This window comes from Spinacia oleracea, chromosome 4 (assembly GCF_020520425.1).
Source record: "Spinacia oleracea cultivar Varoflay chromosome 4, BTI_SOV_V1, whole genome shotgun sequence".
Taxonomy (NCBI): domain Eukaryota; kingdom Viridiplantae; phylum Streptophyta; class Magnoliopsida; order Caryophyllales; family Amaranthaceae; genus Spinacia; species Spinacia oleracea.
In genome coordinates, this window is record NC_079490.1 from 79,175,850 (window position 1) to 79,192,674 (window position 16,825).

The 16,825-nt window shown below is 36.9% G+C and overlaps 2 protein-coding genes and 1 long non-coding RNA gene across 4 annotated transcripts; 1 reads left to right on the forward strand and 2 right to left on the reverse strand.

Annotated features, from left to right (window-relative positions):
* Window positions 1-5,609: 5,609 nt before the first annotated feature.
* Window positions 5,610-6,914, reverse strand: LOC130471650 (uncharacterized). The gene is made up of 2 exons (XM_056841897.1): window positions 6,786-6,914; window positions 5,610-6,728 (listed from the first exon to the last, which is right to left on the reverse strand). Exons 1-2 carry the CDS (start codon window positions 6,912-6,914, stop codon window positions 5,610-5,612), a joined length of 1,248 nt encoding a protein of 415 aa, XP_056697875.1.
* A 3,950-nt stretch (window positions 6,915-10,864) lies between these two features.
* Window positions 10,865-12,349, reverse strand: LOC130471651 (uncharacterized). The gene has a single exon (XM_056841898.1). It carries the CDS (start codon window positions 12,347-12,349, stop codon window positions 10,865-10,867), a length of 1,485 nt encoding a protein of 494 aa, XP_056697876.1.
* An 857-nt stretch (window positions 12,350-13,206) lies between these two features.
* Window positions 13,207-14,955, forward strand: LOC130459367 (uncharacterized). Of its 2 annotated transcripts, XR_008918733.1 has the most exons (4): window positions 13,207-13,844; window positions 14,007-14,331; window positions 14,440-14,513; window positions 14,599-14,955. It is a non-coding gene; the product is annotated as an uncharacterized lncRNA (long non-coding RNA). The 2 variants fall into 2 exon arrangements; XR_008918732.1 differs by having other exon boundaries at window positions 13,214-14,331.
* The last annotated feature ends 1,870 nt before the right edge of the window (window positions 14,956-16,825 follow it).

The following is a 16,825-nucleotide window of genomic DNA, read 5'->3' on the forward strand; positions in this document are numbered from 1 at the left end:
TCACATCAAGCGAGTGCCTCACAAAAAGATATCTCCAATATGGCAAGCTCCACAATTTTGAACACTTCTTAAACCCCTGCTTAGGAAGAAATTTTCGATGTTTCTTCCCAAATACGATCTGGATATCTTTTATGTAACACCCCCAAAATTTGGACCTTTTATATAATCAAAAACCGTGTTTTTATATCATAAAACAATCGTCCAAACCTTGGGAGTGTCACTGCTACATTTATTCTCCATAGAAAATAAATGCAAAGCAACAAAACAATTTAAAATCATTAAAGTCAAAATTAACTAAGTGGTCTAAAAGGTGCCCCATAAAAACTACAACCAATTCCCATAAAATGAATAACAAAAACCAACTTAAACTTAAACTGAAATAGAAATTGTCTCTTGACTAGGTGGTTATTCTAAGCGTCTCCTCACTCGTAGCCAAGTACCTTTACCAACCTGCAAAAATAAATAGAAAAGAGACAAGAGAGACAAACTCCCAAAAATCAGATAAACTGAGTAATTCCAACTTCATCCCGTAAAATAAATAATTTTAGTTTGAAAACATTTTGAGTACATAAAATAGACAATTAAACAACAAGTACCAATTTAATAACTCCATTATTAAACTTATCACATAAAGATCAATATTAATTAAGTGAGGGAAAAAGAACGCTAAGGGTCGCGCGTAACCCTTGAGAATGGCCAAAGTAAGATGAGTACAGAATGTCCCTAGTGTGCACACCCCTCACTAATTGACTACGGGTCTCCGCGACCGCGCACCGATAGAATTAGGAGGAAGACTAAGCAGAAAGTTTAATACAGAATAATAGAAACCTACTAGAAGCCTACCGGGTCTCCACTAAAGTGCACCGATAGAACAACATCTAGAAGGGCAACCTGTTCCTAACCCTTACGGGCTTTTCCCTCTGAGATTACACTTTACGTTATTAGTATTTTGATTAGGTTCGAAACATATAGTATACGTAGCCACAAGAACAAACATTATGGATTAATCATCATTTTAGTCTTTCTTATCTACGCCTGTTATACCCATGAGTAATCAACCACTTATATCCAAGAGTAACCAAATAGTTCCAGCCATTACAAACCATTAGCAGCCACCCAACACTATCTAAGTTACCTAATTCACAATACACAATACTCAACACTAACACTATAATCCGTAAGACATAAATCATAATCTCCATAACATAAGTACGTAGTATATAGTAGTTCAAATAATATTTCCATAGTACTACCAATATAAGAAATGCCCATGAATTCTAATCGTATAGCTTATATAAACAACACTTAGTCTCCCTAGCACATAATAGCACATAAACATGTTCAAATATTTTTCTTAACGGGATTCAAAGATGATGGACATTGAAAATTACCTTAAACACGCGCGTATTTCAAACTAGTAGTCTCCTCGCGTGTTTCCTAAGTAGCCTCAGTCTACAATTACAAAAAATTAACGAGCCTAAATTAGCCTATATTAGACACATTGATAAAAATACAATCCATTTAGTAATGACGACTTCATATTTCAAGAAAGCCGCTCTGAAATTTTCCTTACTTCCATACCCAAACAATAAGGATAATTAATTATCCTATGACATCAAGACCAAAATAGTGCTTTAGATAATGAAATCCTTTAAAACCAAAATAAATTTTCATATGAAAACAATCAAATGCTTATTCGTACATGTTACTGCAATTGGGATCAATGGAACAAAAGTCCACGTTTTGATTTGAAAGTAATTAATTTTGTTTAATAAATAAAGGCATGATATAGATAAGGCATGATATAGATAGACAAAACTAGCCTAATAATGCTTGCAGGTTTGCTAATCGATGGAAAAGAAGTCGGTGAGTATTAACAAGAATAAAGCCACCCTTTAGTTTTTTTTTTGATAAATTGTTGCTAATCGGCTATATTACTACCTACGAACTAATTCAAAAAGAAAATAAGAGGAAGAGTCCAAAACTCAAAATCATAAAACTTGAAAGTAAACCCATTACCTGCAGAGAAGAATGGTTTTGATGAAGATGATAATATGGTGGTGGGCGGCAGAGATGCGTGAGGCCAAGGTATATTGTAGTAGGGGTGTTTTTCTTTGATTTGAGGGTATATATAATTTATGGTATTAGGGTTTAACTAGGAGACTTAATTTTAGAAAATTTATAAAATAAATCTGAAAAATATAGTTTCAGTTTTTTTTTTTTTTTTTTTGTTAAAACTCATTAAAACTTTATTTTAATTGTAAAGTTATCTTAAATTACCAAAATAATTTATTAGAAAATACCCGAAAATTCGGGATATTACATCTACTCCCCCTAAAAACAAAGTTCGTCCTCGAACTTAAGGTTAACCCAATGTGCTAAAAGAACGATACTGACCTGTTAGCATCCTATTTCACCCCCCCTAAAAAGAGTTTCGTCCTCGAAACTTAGCATACCTGCTCAAATAGTTCTGGATAACGCTTTTTCATATCATTCTCAGCTTCCCACGTTGCCTCTTCGGAATTTTGATTCGACCATAGCACTTTAACTAACTTAACGACCTTGTTCCGCGTACTTCTGGTTTTGGTATCAAGAATCTTAATAGGGCGTTCTTTGGAGGTTAATGACTCGTCTAACTCTATAGACTCTGGTTGGATTACATGGTTAGGGTCATGGATATATTTTCTGAGTTGGGAGACATGGAAAACATTGTGGACATTGGCTAACTCCATTGGTAAAGCTAACTGATATGCCACCTCTCCAATTCGTTTCAATACCTCATACGGGCCAATGTACCTCGGGCTCAACTTTCCTTTCCTTCCAAATCGCATGACACCTTTGGTCGGTGACACCTTAAGTAATGCTTTTTCTCCAACTTCAAACTCCACCACCCTTCTATTCTGGTCTGCATATGACTTCTGCCGATCCTGGGCTGCCTTCATATTCTCTTGTATCAACCTAACCTGCCTTATTGTTTCTTCTATCATTTCTGGCCCCAATGTCAACGACTCACTAATATCACTCCAACACAAAGGACTCCTGCATTTCCTCCCATATAACGCTTCATAAGGTGCCATTCCTATGCTTGCATGGTAGCTATTATTATATGAGAACTCAATCATAGGCAATCGTTCATCCCACGACCCACCAAAATCCATTACACAAGCCCTTAACATATCCTCTAGAGTCTGAATCGTCCTCTCTGTCTGCCCATCGGTAGCAGGATGAAATGCTGTGCTAAACTTTAGTATAGTACCAAATGCTTTCTGAAAAGTACCCCAAAAGTTTGACAAGAATCTCGGGTCCCTATCTGAAATGATTTCCTTAGTAATTCCATGCAGTCTCACTATTTCACGAACGTATGCATCTGCTAGTTGGTTCACATTCCAAGTATCCTTCATGGCAATGAATCTTGCTGTCTTTGTCAAGCGATCAACTATGGCCCAAATTGCATTCTTTGCTGTCTTGGTAAGTGGTAATGCCATCACGAAATCCATTGAAATCGACTCCCACTTCCATCCTGGTACCTCTAAAGATTGCAACTTCCCTCCAGGTCTCATATGCTGAATCTTTACCTTCTGACATGTCAAACATCTTGCTACAAACTCAGCTACCTCACGCTTCATGTTAGACCACCAAAAATGTTGTTTAAGATCCTTATAAAGTTTATCTCCGCCCGGATGCACTGAGTATGGAGTATTGTGAGCCTCCTCTAAGATTTTCCTCTTTAGATCTTCATCTTTTGGAATGCACCATCTTCCCTTATATTTCACTGCTCCAGTATCATCGATTTCAAAGTCAATAGCTGCTCCTTCTTCCTTCATTTTTCTCACCTTTCCCAACCATTCATCTGTTTCTTGCTTCTCTCGAATCTCATTGTATATGGTAGGTTCTACTGACATTGCATTCAACTGAGCATCCACTTGACAAGCTTCCATCACCTCCAGATTCAGCTTTTGAAACTCCTTACATAACTCCTTTGCCAACACCATTGTGTTCATCGTGTGGCTTGTCTTTCTGCTTAATGCGTCAGCTACCTTGTTTGCCTTTCCTTCATGATACAAGATCTCCAATTCGTAGTCTTTTATCAGTTCTAGCCATCTTCTTTGTCTCATGTTCAACTCCTTTTGAGTGAATATATACTTCAAGCTTTTGTGGTCTGTATAAACCTTACACCTCACACCATACAAGTAGTGTCTCCAAATCTTAAGAGCAAACACCACTGCCCCTAGCTCCAAATCATGTGTGGGGTAATTCTTCTCATACTGCTTAAGTTGCCTCGATGCATAAGCTACAACCTTCCCATGTTGCATAAGTACACACCCTAAACCGTTCTTTGATGCATCACTATACACCTCAAAGCCATCAACTCCCGAGGGTAATGTCAAAACTGGTGCAGAGGTAAGTTTTCGTTTCAACTCTTGAAAAGCTTGCTCACATTTCTCATCCCACTGAAATCTCGTTGTCTTTTTCATTAAATTTGTCATTGGTTGAGCTACTCTAGCAAAGTCTTCCACAAATCTCCTATAATAACCAGCAAGGCCTAAGAAACTCCTTACTTCTGTCACACTAGTAGGTCGAGGCCAATCAGTCACTGCTCGAATCTTAGATGGGTCAACTGTAACTCCCTCTTTCGATATCACATGGCCTAAGAATGCTACTTTCTCTAGCCAAAACTCACACTTAGAATATTTAGCATACAACTGCTTTTCACGGAGTATCTCCAACACTCTTCTTAGATGCTCCTCATGCTCTTCCTTATCCCTCGAGTACACCAAAATATCATCTATAAACACCACAACAAACCTATCCAAATACGACTGAAAAGTTCTATTCATAAGGTCCATAAAAGCTGCTGGCGCATTTGTGAGTCCAAAAGGCATGACAGTGAACTCATAATGGCCATATCTTGTGCGAAAGGCTGTCTTAGGTATATCTTCTGCTGCTATCCTCAACTGGTGGTATCCCGACCTCAAATCAATTTTCGAAAAGATCCCAGCACCCTTAAGTTGATCAAATAAATCCTCAATCCTAGGTAACGGATACCTATTCTTTACTGTGACATTGTTTAACTCTCGATAGTCAATGCACAATCTCATGCTCCCATCCTTCTTTCTCACAAACAGAACAGGTGCTCCCCAAGGTGAGACACTCGGTCTAATGTACCCTTTCTCAAGCAACTCCTCTAACTGCACTTTCAACTTCTTCATCTCTGCGGGTGTCATCCTATATGGTGCCTTGGAAATAGCTCCTGTCCCAGGCACTAAATCTATTTTGAAATCTAACTCCCTAGATGGTGGCATCCCTGGGATTTCTTCTGGGAATACATCCTGAAATTCTCTTACTATCGGAATCTGTTCTATGGCTTTCTCTTCTACATTCACATCTTGCACATGGCACAAGTATATGGGGTAACCTTTCCTAATATAAGAATGAAAAGTCATGGCTGACACAATACTGAGTTCAGGCTTAGACACAACTCAATGGTAAGAAATTCTATTCCCCTTTGGCCCCCTAAGAGACACTTTCTGGGTGTGACACTCAATTCTAGCCCTGTACTTACTAAGCCAATCCATTCCCAAGATTACATCAAAATCAGTCAGGTTAAACTAGATAAGGTCTGCAGGTAACTCAGTCCCAGCTACATTAATGGGAATGTTTTGGTATAGGGATTTACAAAGCACAACTTCCCCAGATGGTATCACTATATTGGCTTGACACGACGATGAAGGTTTCAATGCATTTTTACTCACAAAAGAAGTGGATACAAAAGAATGGGACGCCCCTGAATCAAAAAGTAAGTAAGCAGGCTTAGAGTTAACTAGAAAAGTACCCGTCACAACGTTGGCATTGATGCTAGCCTCATTCTGGTTCATGATATATATCCTTCCATTGCTGGTTCTCCCATTGCCATTGTTCTGGTTAGTGTTTGTTGCTCCAGCATTACCATTGTTGGTATGTCCATTGACATTGTTGTTCGAGTTCCTTCCATAGCCGCCTCCATTGCTATTATTGTTTCCATTATGACCTTGGCGATTATTCCCCTGCCTCTTGGGACATTCACGTGCCTTATGTCCAGGCTCCTTGCATTCGTAACAAGTGATTGGGTCTCCTTGGCAAGTACGACCACGATGGCTCTTGTGACATCTCTTGCAAGGAAGGGATCCTTGCTGATTCTGATTTCCTTGACCTTGGTAGTTGCGGTTGTTGTTGTTGTAACGATCGTTAGACCTGTAGCCACTGCCATTACCATTGGCACTTCCATTCCCATAGCCATTTCCATTGCCATAGCCATTACTATTTCCTCCATAGCGAGGTTTCTTGTCATACCCTTGCTGGTTGGAGGTTTCAGCATTATTTCTCTTCTTGTGCATATTCTTCACCTCTTCTTCACGTTTTATCACCCTTTCGGTGTTACAAGCCCTTTCGTATGCTTCTTGGAATGTTGCTGTTGCGCCAGCTGCTATCACTTTCTTCTGAATTCTGAAAATCAACCCATCTTCAAATTTTGAAGCCTTAGCTCTCTCATCAGGTACCACATTTGGACAGAACCTAGCATATTCATTAAACTTCTCAGCATATTCTTGCACGCTCATGCCCCCAGTTTGATTGAACCTACTGAACTCATTGTATTTCTTTCTCCTTATGTGTTCAGGGAAGAAACGTCCCTTGATAGCCAACTTGAACGCATCCCAGCCAAAGTTCTCTTGGTTTCTTAGTATAGGACCCTGTCTTTCCCACCATAAGTCAGCATTTTCGCGCAAATAGAAAGTTGCCTAATCCACCTTTTGAGCATCAGGTGTACCAGCAGCAGAGAAGATCTTGTCAAAATCACGTACCCAGTTTTCAACCAACAACGGATCCTCCTTACCTAGGAATAGTGGGGGTTTCAATGCAGCTAGCTTCTTAGCCATGGTAGCTTGCGGGTCATTATCAGCATGGTTGTTGTTGTTGTTGTTGTTGTTGTTGTTGTTGTTGTTGTTTTGCAACTGTTGCTGCAACAACAAACCCATAGTCTGATTTATCTGTTCAAGGTTCCTTAATCTAGCAGCGAGTTGTTCCGGGGTTTCAGCCATTTGTTATACTCTTCTTGTACGAGACCTAGTGTATACGTTATAGTTTTGCATACACACTCTGCACAATTTAACACTGGTGTTGTCACCACACATATTTCAACGCGGCTAATGCGTTTAAACTCATAGTAGTTGTTCCCGTACCAACATTTGCACCTTAATTATTAACATCACAATTACCCTATTGATTGCACATATTAAGGCTATCTCGTACTGCACTTTGTTAGTTTTGTATCTACTACTCACTTTTAGTAAACAATTTTAGCTATTAATACCCATGAAATATATATATATATATATATATATATATATATATATATATATATATATATATATATATATATATATATATATATATATATATATATATATATATATATATATATATATATATATATATAATGTCTTAAAATAAAATTTGCAGATAAAAAGAATCTAGGATTGATTACTCGGGGCAAGACTGTCCATCTTTTCTAGGACGTCTTATGACATATGATAAGCAAGCGAACACATGTTGCAATACAACCCAATATGGCCTAACTAGCATGTAGGATGAAAATTGCATTGAGGGGAATTACTGTCAAAGACGCATTCAAGCACACATGCAAAGTCACGTAAGGTAGCTATCACCCACTAACTACCCCTGTTGACTCTAATTTGAGAAAATCTATTTCATCTAGGATAAAGTGGCTAAATAAAAGAGAGAAAAAAAAAAAAAAAAAAAAAAAAAAAAAAGAAAAAAATAGTCATTAAAATTAGGTAGTAAGTACTCCGTAACCAATATCATTGAAACCAAATAACTAATAACTAATTTCAACCCACATACTACTTATAATACTGATAACAGTACTTCACGAAAAGAAAAAAAATTCCAACAATCCTAGTAAGTAACACGACTCATGGCCTAATGGCCTTATTTATTCCCTTGTTTATACTGTAATTTAACGAATATGTTCGACTTCTTAGTCGGAGTTTGAGGTGTCACTCGTTTCCGGGCCGCTATCTTGATTGTCCGGCGTACGATCGTATTCCCAAGCAGTAATAGCATCAATCATCTCGCCCTCCAAGTGGACAAGATCCAAAAACCAACGTCCCATATAATTGTACCTTTGGGTGTTAGGCTCCCCGTTGACAAAAATACGACTATGTCTTCTCCTTACTAGTGCTAGTGGTCCTACTATAGGAAGGGTTCTTATTAAAACTTCAGCTTGCCTAGCTGGAGTATGAAAATCATTACCCTCTGGTAGGTCATTCAACCTATAGCTTTCCATGCAAGCTCTTAACCGGTTAATAAAATGCGGGACATATTCTCCATCACGAATTCGTAGCTCATACGGGGTCGATGCTCGAACACCCGGACCTCTCCTAGCAGTTTGTTTCCTTGCAGTAACTCTAGTAAGAACCATCTAAGCACAGACAAAAGAAAGAAGAAAACAACATAATGTAAGTACTAAACAAGTACTTTCAAATAAGTGTAACAACCCCTTAAAGTATTCCCACGCTCACGGCTTTTACTTAACTTAGTACTTATTTTATCATATTTAAATTAGAACCCCTTATACAATTTTTAACCTATTTCATTAATTCCAATTTTCCTAAGAAAGAAAAAAAAAAAATTTGAAAACAAACCTAAGCTCTTGATACCAATTTGTAACACCCCCAAAATTTGGACCTTTTATATAATCAAAAACCCGGTTTTTATATCATAAAACAATCGTCCAAACCTTGGGAGTGTCACTGCTACATTTATTCTCCATAGAAAATAAATGCAAAGCAACAAAACAATTTAAAATCATTAAAGTCAAAATTAACTAAGTGGTCTAAAAGGTGCCCCATAAAAACTACAACCAATTCCCATAAAATGAATAACAAAAACCAACTTAAACTTAAACTGAAATAGAAATTGTCTCTTGACTAGGTGGTTATTCTAAGCGTCTCCTCACTCGTAGCCAAGTACCTTTACCAACCTGCAAAAATAAATAGAAAAGAGACAAGAGAGACAAACTCCCAAAAATCAGATAAACTGAGTAATTCCAACTCCATCCCGTAAAATAAATAATTTTAGTTTGAAAACATTTTGAGTACATAAAATAGACAATTAAACAACAAGTACCAATTTAATAACTCCATTATTAAACTTATCACATAAAGATCAATATTAATTAAGTGAGGGAAAAAGAACGCTAAGGGTCGCGCGTAACCCTTGAGAATGACCAAAGTAAGATGAGTACAGAATGTCCCTAGTGTGCACACCCCTCACTAATTGACTACGGGTCTCCGCGACCGCGCACCGATAGAATTAGGAGGAAGACTAAGCAGAAAGTTTAATACAGAATAATAGAAACCTACTAGAAGCCTACCGGGTCTCCACTAAAGTGCACCGATAGAACAACATCTAGAAGGGCAACCTGTTCCTAACCCTTACGGGCTTTTCCCTCTGAGATTACACTTTACGTTATTAGTATTTTGATAAGGTTCGAAACATATAGTATACGTAGCCACAAGAACAAACATTATGGATTAATCATCATTTTAGTCTTTCTTATCTACGCCTGTTATACCCATGAGTAATCAACCACTTATATCCAAGAGTAACCAAATAGTTCCTGCCATTACAAACCATTAGCAGCCACCCAACACTATCTAAGTTACCTAATTCACAATACACAATACTCAACACTAACACTATAATCCGTAAGACATAAATCATAATCTCCATAACATAAGTACGTAGTATATAGTAGTTCAAATAATATTCCCATAGTACTACCAATATAAGAAATGCCCATGAATTCTAATCGTATAGCTTATATAAACAACACTTAGTCTCCCTAGCACATAATAGCACATAAACATGTTCAAATATTTTTCTTAACGGGATTCAAAGATGATGGACATTGAAAATTACCTTAAACACGCGCGTATTTCAAACTAGTAGTCTCCTCGCGTGTTTCCTAAGTAGCCTCAGTCTACGATTACAAAAAATTAACGAGCCTAAATTAGCGTATATTAGACACATTGATAAAAATACAATCCATTTAGTACTGACGACTTCATATTTCAAGAAAGCCGCTCTGAAATTTTCCTTACTTCCATACCCAAACAATAAGGATAATTAATTATCCTATGACATCAAGACCAAAATAGTGCTTTAGATAATGAAATCCTTTAAAACCAAAATAAATTTTCATATGAAAACAATCAAATGCTTATTCGTACATGTTACTGCAATTGGGATCAATGGAACAAAAGTCCACGTTTTGATTTGAAAGTAATTAATTTTGTTTAATAAATCAAGGCATGATATAGATAAGGCATGATATAGATAGACAAAACTAGCCTAATAATGCTTGCAGGTTTGCTAATCGATGGAAAAGAAGTCGGTGAGTATTAACAAGAATAAAGCCACCCTTTAGTTTTTTTTTTTGATAAATTGTTGCTAATCGGCTATATTACTACCTACGAACTAATTCAAAAAGAAAATAAGAGGAAGAGTCCAAAACTCAAAATCATAAAACTTGAAAGTAAACCCATTACCTGCAGAGAAAAATGGTTTTGATGAAGATGATAATATGGTGGTGGGCGGCAGAGATGCGTGAGGCCAAGGTATATTGTAGTAGGGGTTTTTTTCTTTGATTTGAGGGTATATATAATTTATGGTATTAGGGTTTAACTAGGAGACTTAATTTTAGAAAATTTATAAAATAAATCTGAAAAATATAGTTTCAGTTTTTTTTTTTTTTTTGTTAAAACTCATTAAAACTTTATTTTAATTGTAAAGTTATCTTAAATTACCAAAATAATTTATTAGAAAATACCCGAAAATTCGGGATATTACATTTTATCTTTTCAAACACCTCTAAACCGGACATGATCTTAGGACGCCCTCTAAATTCTTGTTCCCCATTGAAGGCCTTTTTCATGTTTCGATGGTGATGATCACATGACAGAAATACACGATTTTTATCAAACACATGTTTTCCTGCTCCGTACAACCATTGTCCCTTGAATTGCTCCATGCATATGGGGCATGCTGCTTCCCCGTAAACTGTAAAACCAGAAAGATTACCATATGCTGGAAAATCTTGAATTGTGCAGAACAACATTGCTTTCAAGTTGAATTTCTCATTTCGATGTGCATCGAACACTTCTACACCTGTTTCCCAGAGCATCTTCAAATCATCGATTAGAGGAGCCAAATACACGTCGATATCATTACCAGGCTGCCTTGGACCAGAAATTAACAATGATAACATCATATACCTTCTTTTCATGCAAAGTGTGGGAGATAAGTTGTAGGTAATCAAAACAACAGGCCAAGTACTGTAAGTGCTACTCAAGGAGCCAAATGGATTGAACCCATCAGTAGACAAAGCAAGGCGTAGATTACGCTTTTCTTTGGAAAACTCGGGGAATTTCCCATCAATAAAATTCCATTGTGGGGAGTCAGCTGGGTGTTTAAGCATTCCATCATCTTCTAGACCATCAAAATGCCATGTCAACTTCTCGGCATCTCCAGCATTAGAAAATAGCCTTTTAAACTTGGGTATTAATGGAAAATACCACAATACCTTTGCCGGGACCCGTCCTTCCTCTTTCTTGTACCTCGAGGCATTACAAACTGAGCAACAATGTAACGACTCATTCTCATTTCTATACAACATGCAATCGTTAGGGCAAGCATGAATTTTCTCATAAGGTAAACCCATAACGCTTAAGGACTTTTTTGCCTCATATGTACGACATGGAAGGACGTTATCATCCGGAAGCATATCTTTGAACACGTCCAATATCATATCAAAGCTTACATCAGTCAACCCATTACCAGCTTTCACGTTATACGACCTAATTAATGCAGACAACTTCGTATACTTAGTGCAACCTTTATACAAAGGTTTTTCAGAGTCATTTAGCAAACTCTCAAATTTGGAAGGATCTTCATCAAAATTTTCCTCGACCAAATGGAGCATTTCCTCTAACCTATCTCCCTCACTACGACCTTCACAAACATTAGTCGCAGAGTTACCGACAGAAGCTTTATCCTGGCATTCGCCGTGCCAAACCCAACATGTATATGTTTTATCAAATCCCCATCTATCTAAATGATTCAGTATCTCCTCGGGTCTCTTATGCATGAAATTATGGCACATGAAACAAGGACAAGGTAGCTTGGAGCGGCCTCCGCCATTCTTAACTGCAAACTTAATGAATTCCCTTACACCTGCCTGATATTCTGGGTCACCCGGATTTTTCATTGATATCCAACTCCGGTCCATTTCTATTTACTACACACCAACAAATGGAATTGAAAACATATTGCATAAAATATTCATAAATGTTGACTAGCTCAAAAAAACACACTTATTGTACCGTACTAGGTGAACAGAAAATTCAAAAAGTAATTTGGCACATAAAACAATTTGTGAAACTACAAAAGGTATTAAATATATAATCTAGAAACTCACACATAAGAAAGTGATATTAAATTAGAATGGAAGAGGAGAATGACAGTCGGGAGATTATGCTCACCTAGTAGAAGAATTCACGCCTTGATAGGATAAATGGATGATTTGATTCTTGAAACTAGCAATACCAGCAAACTAAAAGGGGACCTAAAAACAAAAACAAACAAAATCGATTAATTAATAAATATTATTGCTGCAAACAACACTACTAGAATTTGCAGTTTTAACGACAAACTATTAACGACGAAATGAAAATTTTGTCGTTAATAGTCTATTTTCACTACATTATTACGACAAGCCCAATTGTTGGTAGTAATTGATTAAAACTAAGGATACTTGATCTAGTAAAACCGTCGTTACTGTGAACAAGTAAATAATTAATAAGGAAAAAAAACAAAGTCGTCGTTAATTGCATTTAGTCACAGCGCAACAGCGGGATTATTTTTGTAAAGCCCGGACAAATTAAGTTTTCACAACTTTCTCAGAACCAATATCGTGATTCATCCGCTTAAACCCTAGATATTCTTCCTCAATTTCTTTAATATTCCATCTCCTTCCTAAACTCTAATCGATCACAAACCTCACGATTCACACAAGAACAAAAGGCGAGACAGAAGAGGAACGAAATCAGAGGATTGAAGCTTCTATTGTTGGAGTTTGCTGCAAGATTATCCCATATTCCCATGAGAGTGAGACTGAATAACTGATAAAATCTCATCGATGATAACTCTTGGCATACATATGAAATTAATTCAACTTTGGCGTGATAAGCATTTCTTCAAGGCCATAGTATTAGGCAATTGATAGTGTAATAGATTTTTCAGAAGATTAGAAGCAGAGAAGGGCTTTGAAATAGAAAACAACTTTATCAAATCGTGGACAGACAATAAAACTTGTATGGGTAGGGTTTGCAGTAGGATAAATCCTTGTTTGGGACTAGGATAAATCTCTTGTCTGATAAAAATGCAACTAATGCAATGCTCTAGTGGGGCATAGGTCTATGAGAGAAATCAAATTTGTCATTGTGTGAACAATGCTTATTTTTCCTATTGACATTCTTATCCATGATACTCCTTCCATCCTTATTTGATAGCCATTGATGTGTTTAAAGATACAGGAATTTATTGCCCATCAGGAAATAACCTGATTCTAGTAGATAGCACACTTACAAACTTTAAATTCTTGGTATTATATTGATTGTATGAATTAGGTTTGGTCAGATATAAACAAGCCAAAGGGACAATTTATTTTGCCAAATGATCGATTGGCTGTGATGACATTCATATCCTCCCTCCCGATAAGAAAGGTACCTCTGTTATGAGTCTTGTCTTTGTTCTTTGCTTTTGTATAGAAGGCTAAGAAGGGGTTCCTCAAGTTTGGTAGTAATTGAGAAATGTAAAACCAATTAAATAGTCTGGTGTATGCTAACTTGTGTTCATCAATTCATTTCTTTATGCTTTATGAACAGATTGGAGGCATTGGCAAGGTTACCGAGCATATCCTAAGGAATACTTTTGAAATAAATACATGCAAGGATTTGCTTGAGAAAGGCAGTTTTCTCTGTGCCTTGTTTTCTCCTTCATCTGCAGGACACTGATTACCTTGTGGTTTTTCTTATCTTTGAATCTTTAAAGTCGTATCATTAATTCTCTTATGAATGATTTAGCTGTGTGGTAGCCAAGATTTTCCAGAGGTCTCTTCTGTATTCTTCTTGTGCCATTGTATAATACAAGAGTGTGCTTCTTGAGCTTACTAGTGTCCAGGCTCGAAGGAGAGGGAAGCGAGCTATAGAGGTCAGTAAATTTTACATTATATGAAGTTTTCTTTAGCACTTACTGAGAATCAAAGTTGCTAATTGTGTGAGTTGTTAATTTACTAATTTTTATACTGTATATAATCAGTTGGGAAAAAGGTGGAAGATGTCCTAGCTGATCAAGATAAGAATGGACAGAATACTCTGCTGAACTTTGTGGAGGTATCATTTCTCCTTGATATTCTAACTGTTCATTTTCGAATTTCTGATTAACTTTGTTCTAAAACGTGCTTTGTGGATCATGTAGGAACCCATATATCTAATTTAAGAGAAGCCAAGGCATTTGCTTTTTTTATCTTAGCAGGGGATTGCCAAAGGAATTCGTAGAGTGACTGTTGTTACGTCTGAGGTTGCGTTGAATGCAATTAATTTGGCATGCTCCCTCGAGCGACAATTGATTGATGCATCAAACATAGATGCAAGCGTGGTGGAGAAAGTTAGTTTGGGATATTGTTCTATTTTTTCTTCAACACTAGCAATTTTAGAGATTACAGCTTGTAGATGACTGACTTATTAGTTTGGTTGTTTTGACTCACATTGAATTTGTTTATTATAAATTTTTTGTGATTGATTACGTTTAATTAATATAAATTTAGTGTATTATTCTATATACTTTTTATGGTTTTGAATGAATTGTAGGTTATATATATTTTTCATATTTACGACAAACTATATTTATTTTATAGTCACATTAACGTTGAAATATTTTGTCGTTGGACGATAATTAAAATTATTGTGTCCATTTGATTCTCTTTTTACGTCAAGTTTGTTGGTCGCGATTTTGCTGTTTGTTCGACGTCATTGAACACATAATAACGACGAACAACCTTTTTGTCGTTAATAAATAACGACGAAAAACCTTTTTGTCGTTAATAAATAACGACGAACAATAAATTCGTCGTGTAAAATTCACGACGAACGTTGACGTTACTACTAATAACGTCGGAAGCTATTACGACAAAACTCACGACGAACTTTGTTCCTCGTTAAAGGTTTTAACGACGACTTTTGAGACTTATAACGACGAAAAAGTTTGTCGTTATAAACCCTTTTTCTAGTAGTGCAAGTTCAACAAAAAATTGTCAGATTATACAAATAAAATTAACATAAACAAATACATAATCCAAAAAAACAAAAGAGACGTAACTTCATCGTGAACAAGACTGTTTCACAAATTGAACAAAAAATTTACAAATATTTTAGCTTTAAGAAACTACAAATACATGCAACCAAAAGGCACGATGAGATCCCAATCGAAACTGGGTCCCTTCTGCGAGCACGCATGGAAGAAACATGGGCTGCAATATCTGGCAGTGATGTACAAAACACGCTGCAATACAGCACTAGACCAGCTAGGCGGGAGGTTTACATCTGTTGGCTCGCTCCACCACTAAATTGGATTACTTTGAATACAGATGGGGCTGCCAAAGGAACCCCGGGGGAAGCTGGTGGAGGTGGAGTGCTGCGTGACAGTAGGGGTGTATTCATCAGGGGATTTGCAGCCAACCTGGGAGTGTGCAATGCATACAAAGCTGAATTGTTGGCGGCAGAATTGGGACTAGAGATGGCAGTTAACTGGGGCATTCAAAAGCTAATTCTACAGATGGACAATCATGCCTGTTTTGAAGGTATGAAGAATACAATATACAGTAACACAAAAACCCATTCTGAGAATTTGGTGATGACCAGATTTGGTGTTCCAGTTTCTCATCACAATCTGAAGTTCATTCTCCCAAGACTCAGGCCTTCTGCGTATACCCAACCATCTCAACAGAAAAAGCCACACACTGCTAGAAAATTCACACTTCAAAAACATGTGACTAATGGTCTCGTTCTCCTTCTGACACAAGGCACATAATTGGTCACAATGAATACCAATTTTTAGGAGATTATCACAAGTGACCAATCTTCCAAGAATAGTCAACCAAACAATGAAATTTTTTGCCAAGAACAAAATTGGAAAAATTGCCACTCAAGAAAACCATTTTCCCAGTAGAAAAACTCTAAAAAAAACAAACTTATGTTTCTCTTCGCATTTACCCAGAAATTTTATCGAAACTTATGGCCACCAAAGTCCCCAAATTTTGGGGGAATTCAACATGATTAAGGATAAACTTATGGCCACCAAAATCTCACAGCAGAGGCTCAAACACCATTAAACATCAATACTAGCTTAATTGAAATTGAAAATTTCAGAAAAAAAACTTACTTTCTAGCAGATATTACAAATTAACTCGAAAAAAACCCACAAGAAATTCAGAAATTCGAAACAAAAATTAAAGAAAAGAAAGAGTCGTGATGAGAATAAATACCTGTTTGTAGTTCGCTAGTCGTGACCTCGCCGTTGGTAGAGAACGCTGGTGGTTATGTCGCCGTTGATGGTGAACGCTGGTGGTGAGGTCGCCGTTGATGGTGAACGTCAATGGAACAGAACCCTAACCTTTAACGAGGAAGAAGAAAGAAGCAGAGTGAAT

Excerpts from the sequence above, each read along its gene's own strand:
- LOC130471650 (XM_056841897.1), bottom strand. The coding sequence starts at position 6,914 with ATGGCTAAGAAGCTAGCTGCATTGAAACCCCCACTATTCCTAGGTAAG. Across the intron at positions 6,729-6,785 it reads GTACACCTGATGCTCAAAAG|GGTCCTATACTAAGAAACCA; the intron begins GTGGATTAGGCA and ends TGGGAAAGACAG.
- LOC130471651 (XM_056841898.1), bottom strand. The coding sequence starts at position 12,349 with ATGGACCGGAGTTGGATATCAATGAAAAATCCGGGTGACCCAGAATAT.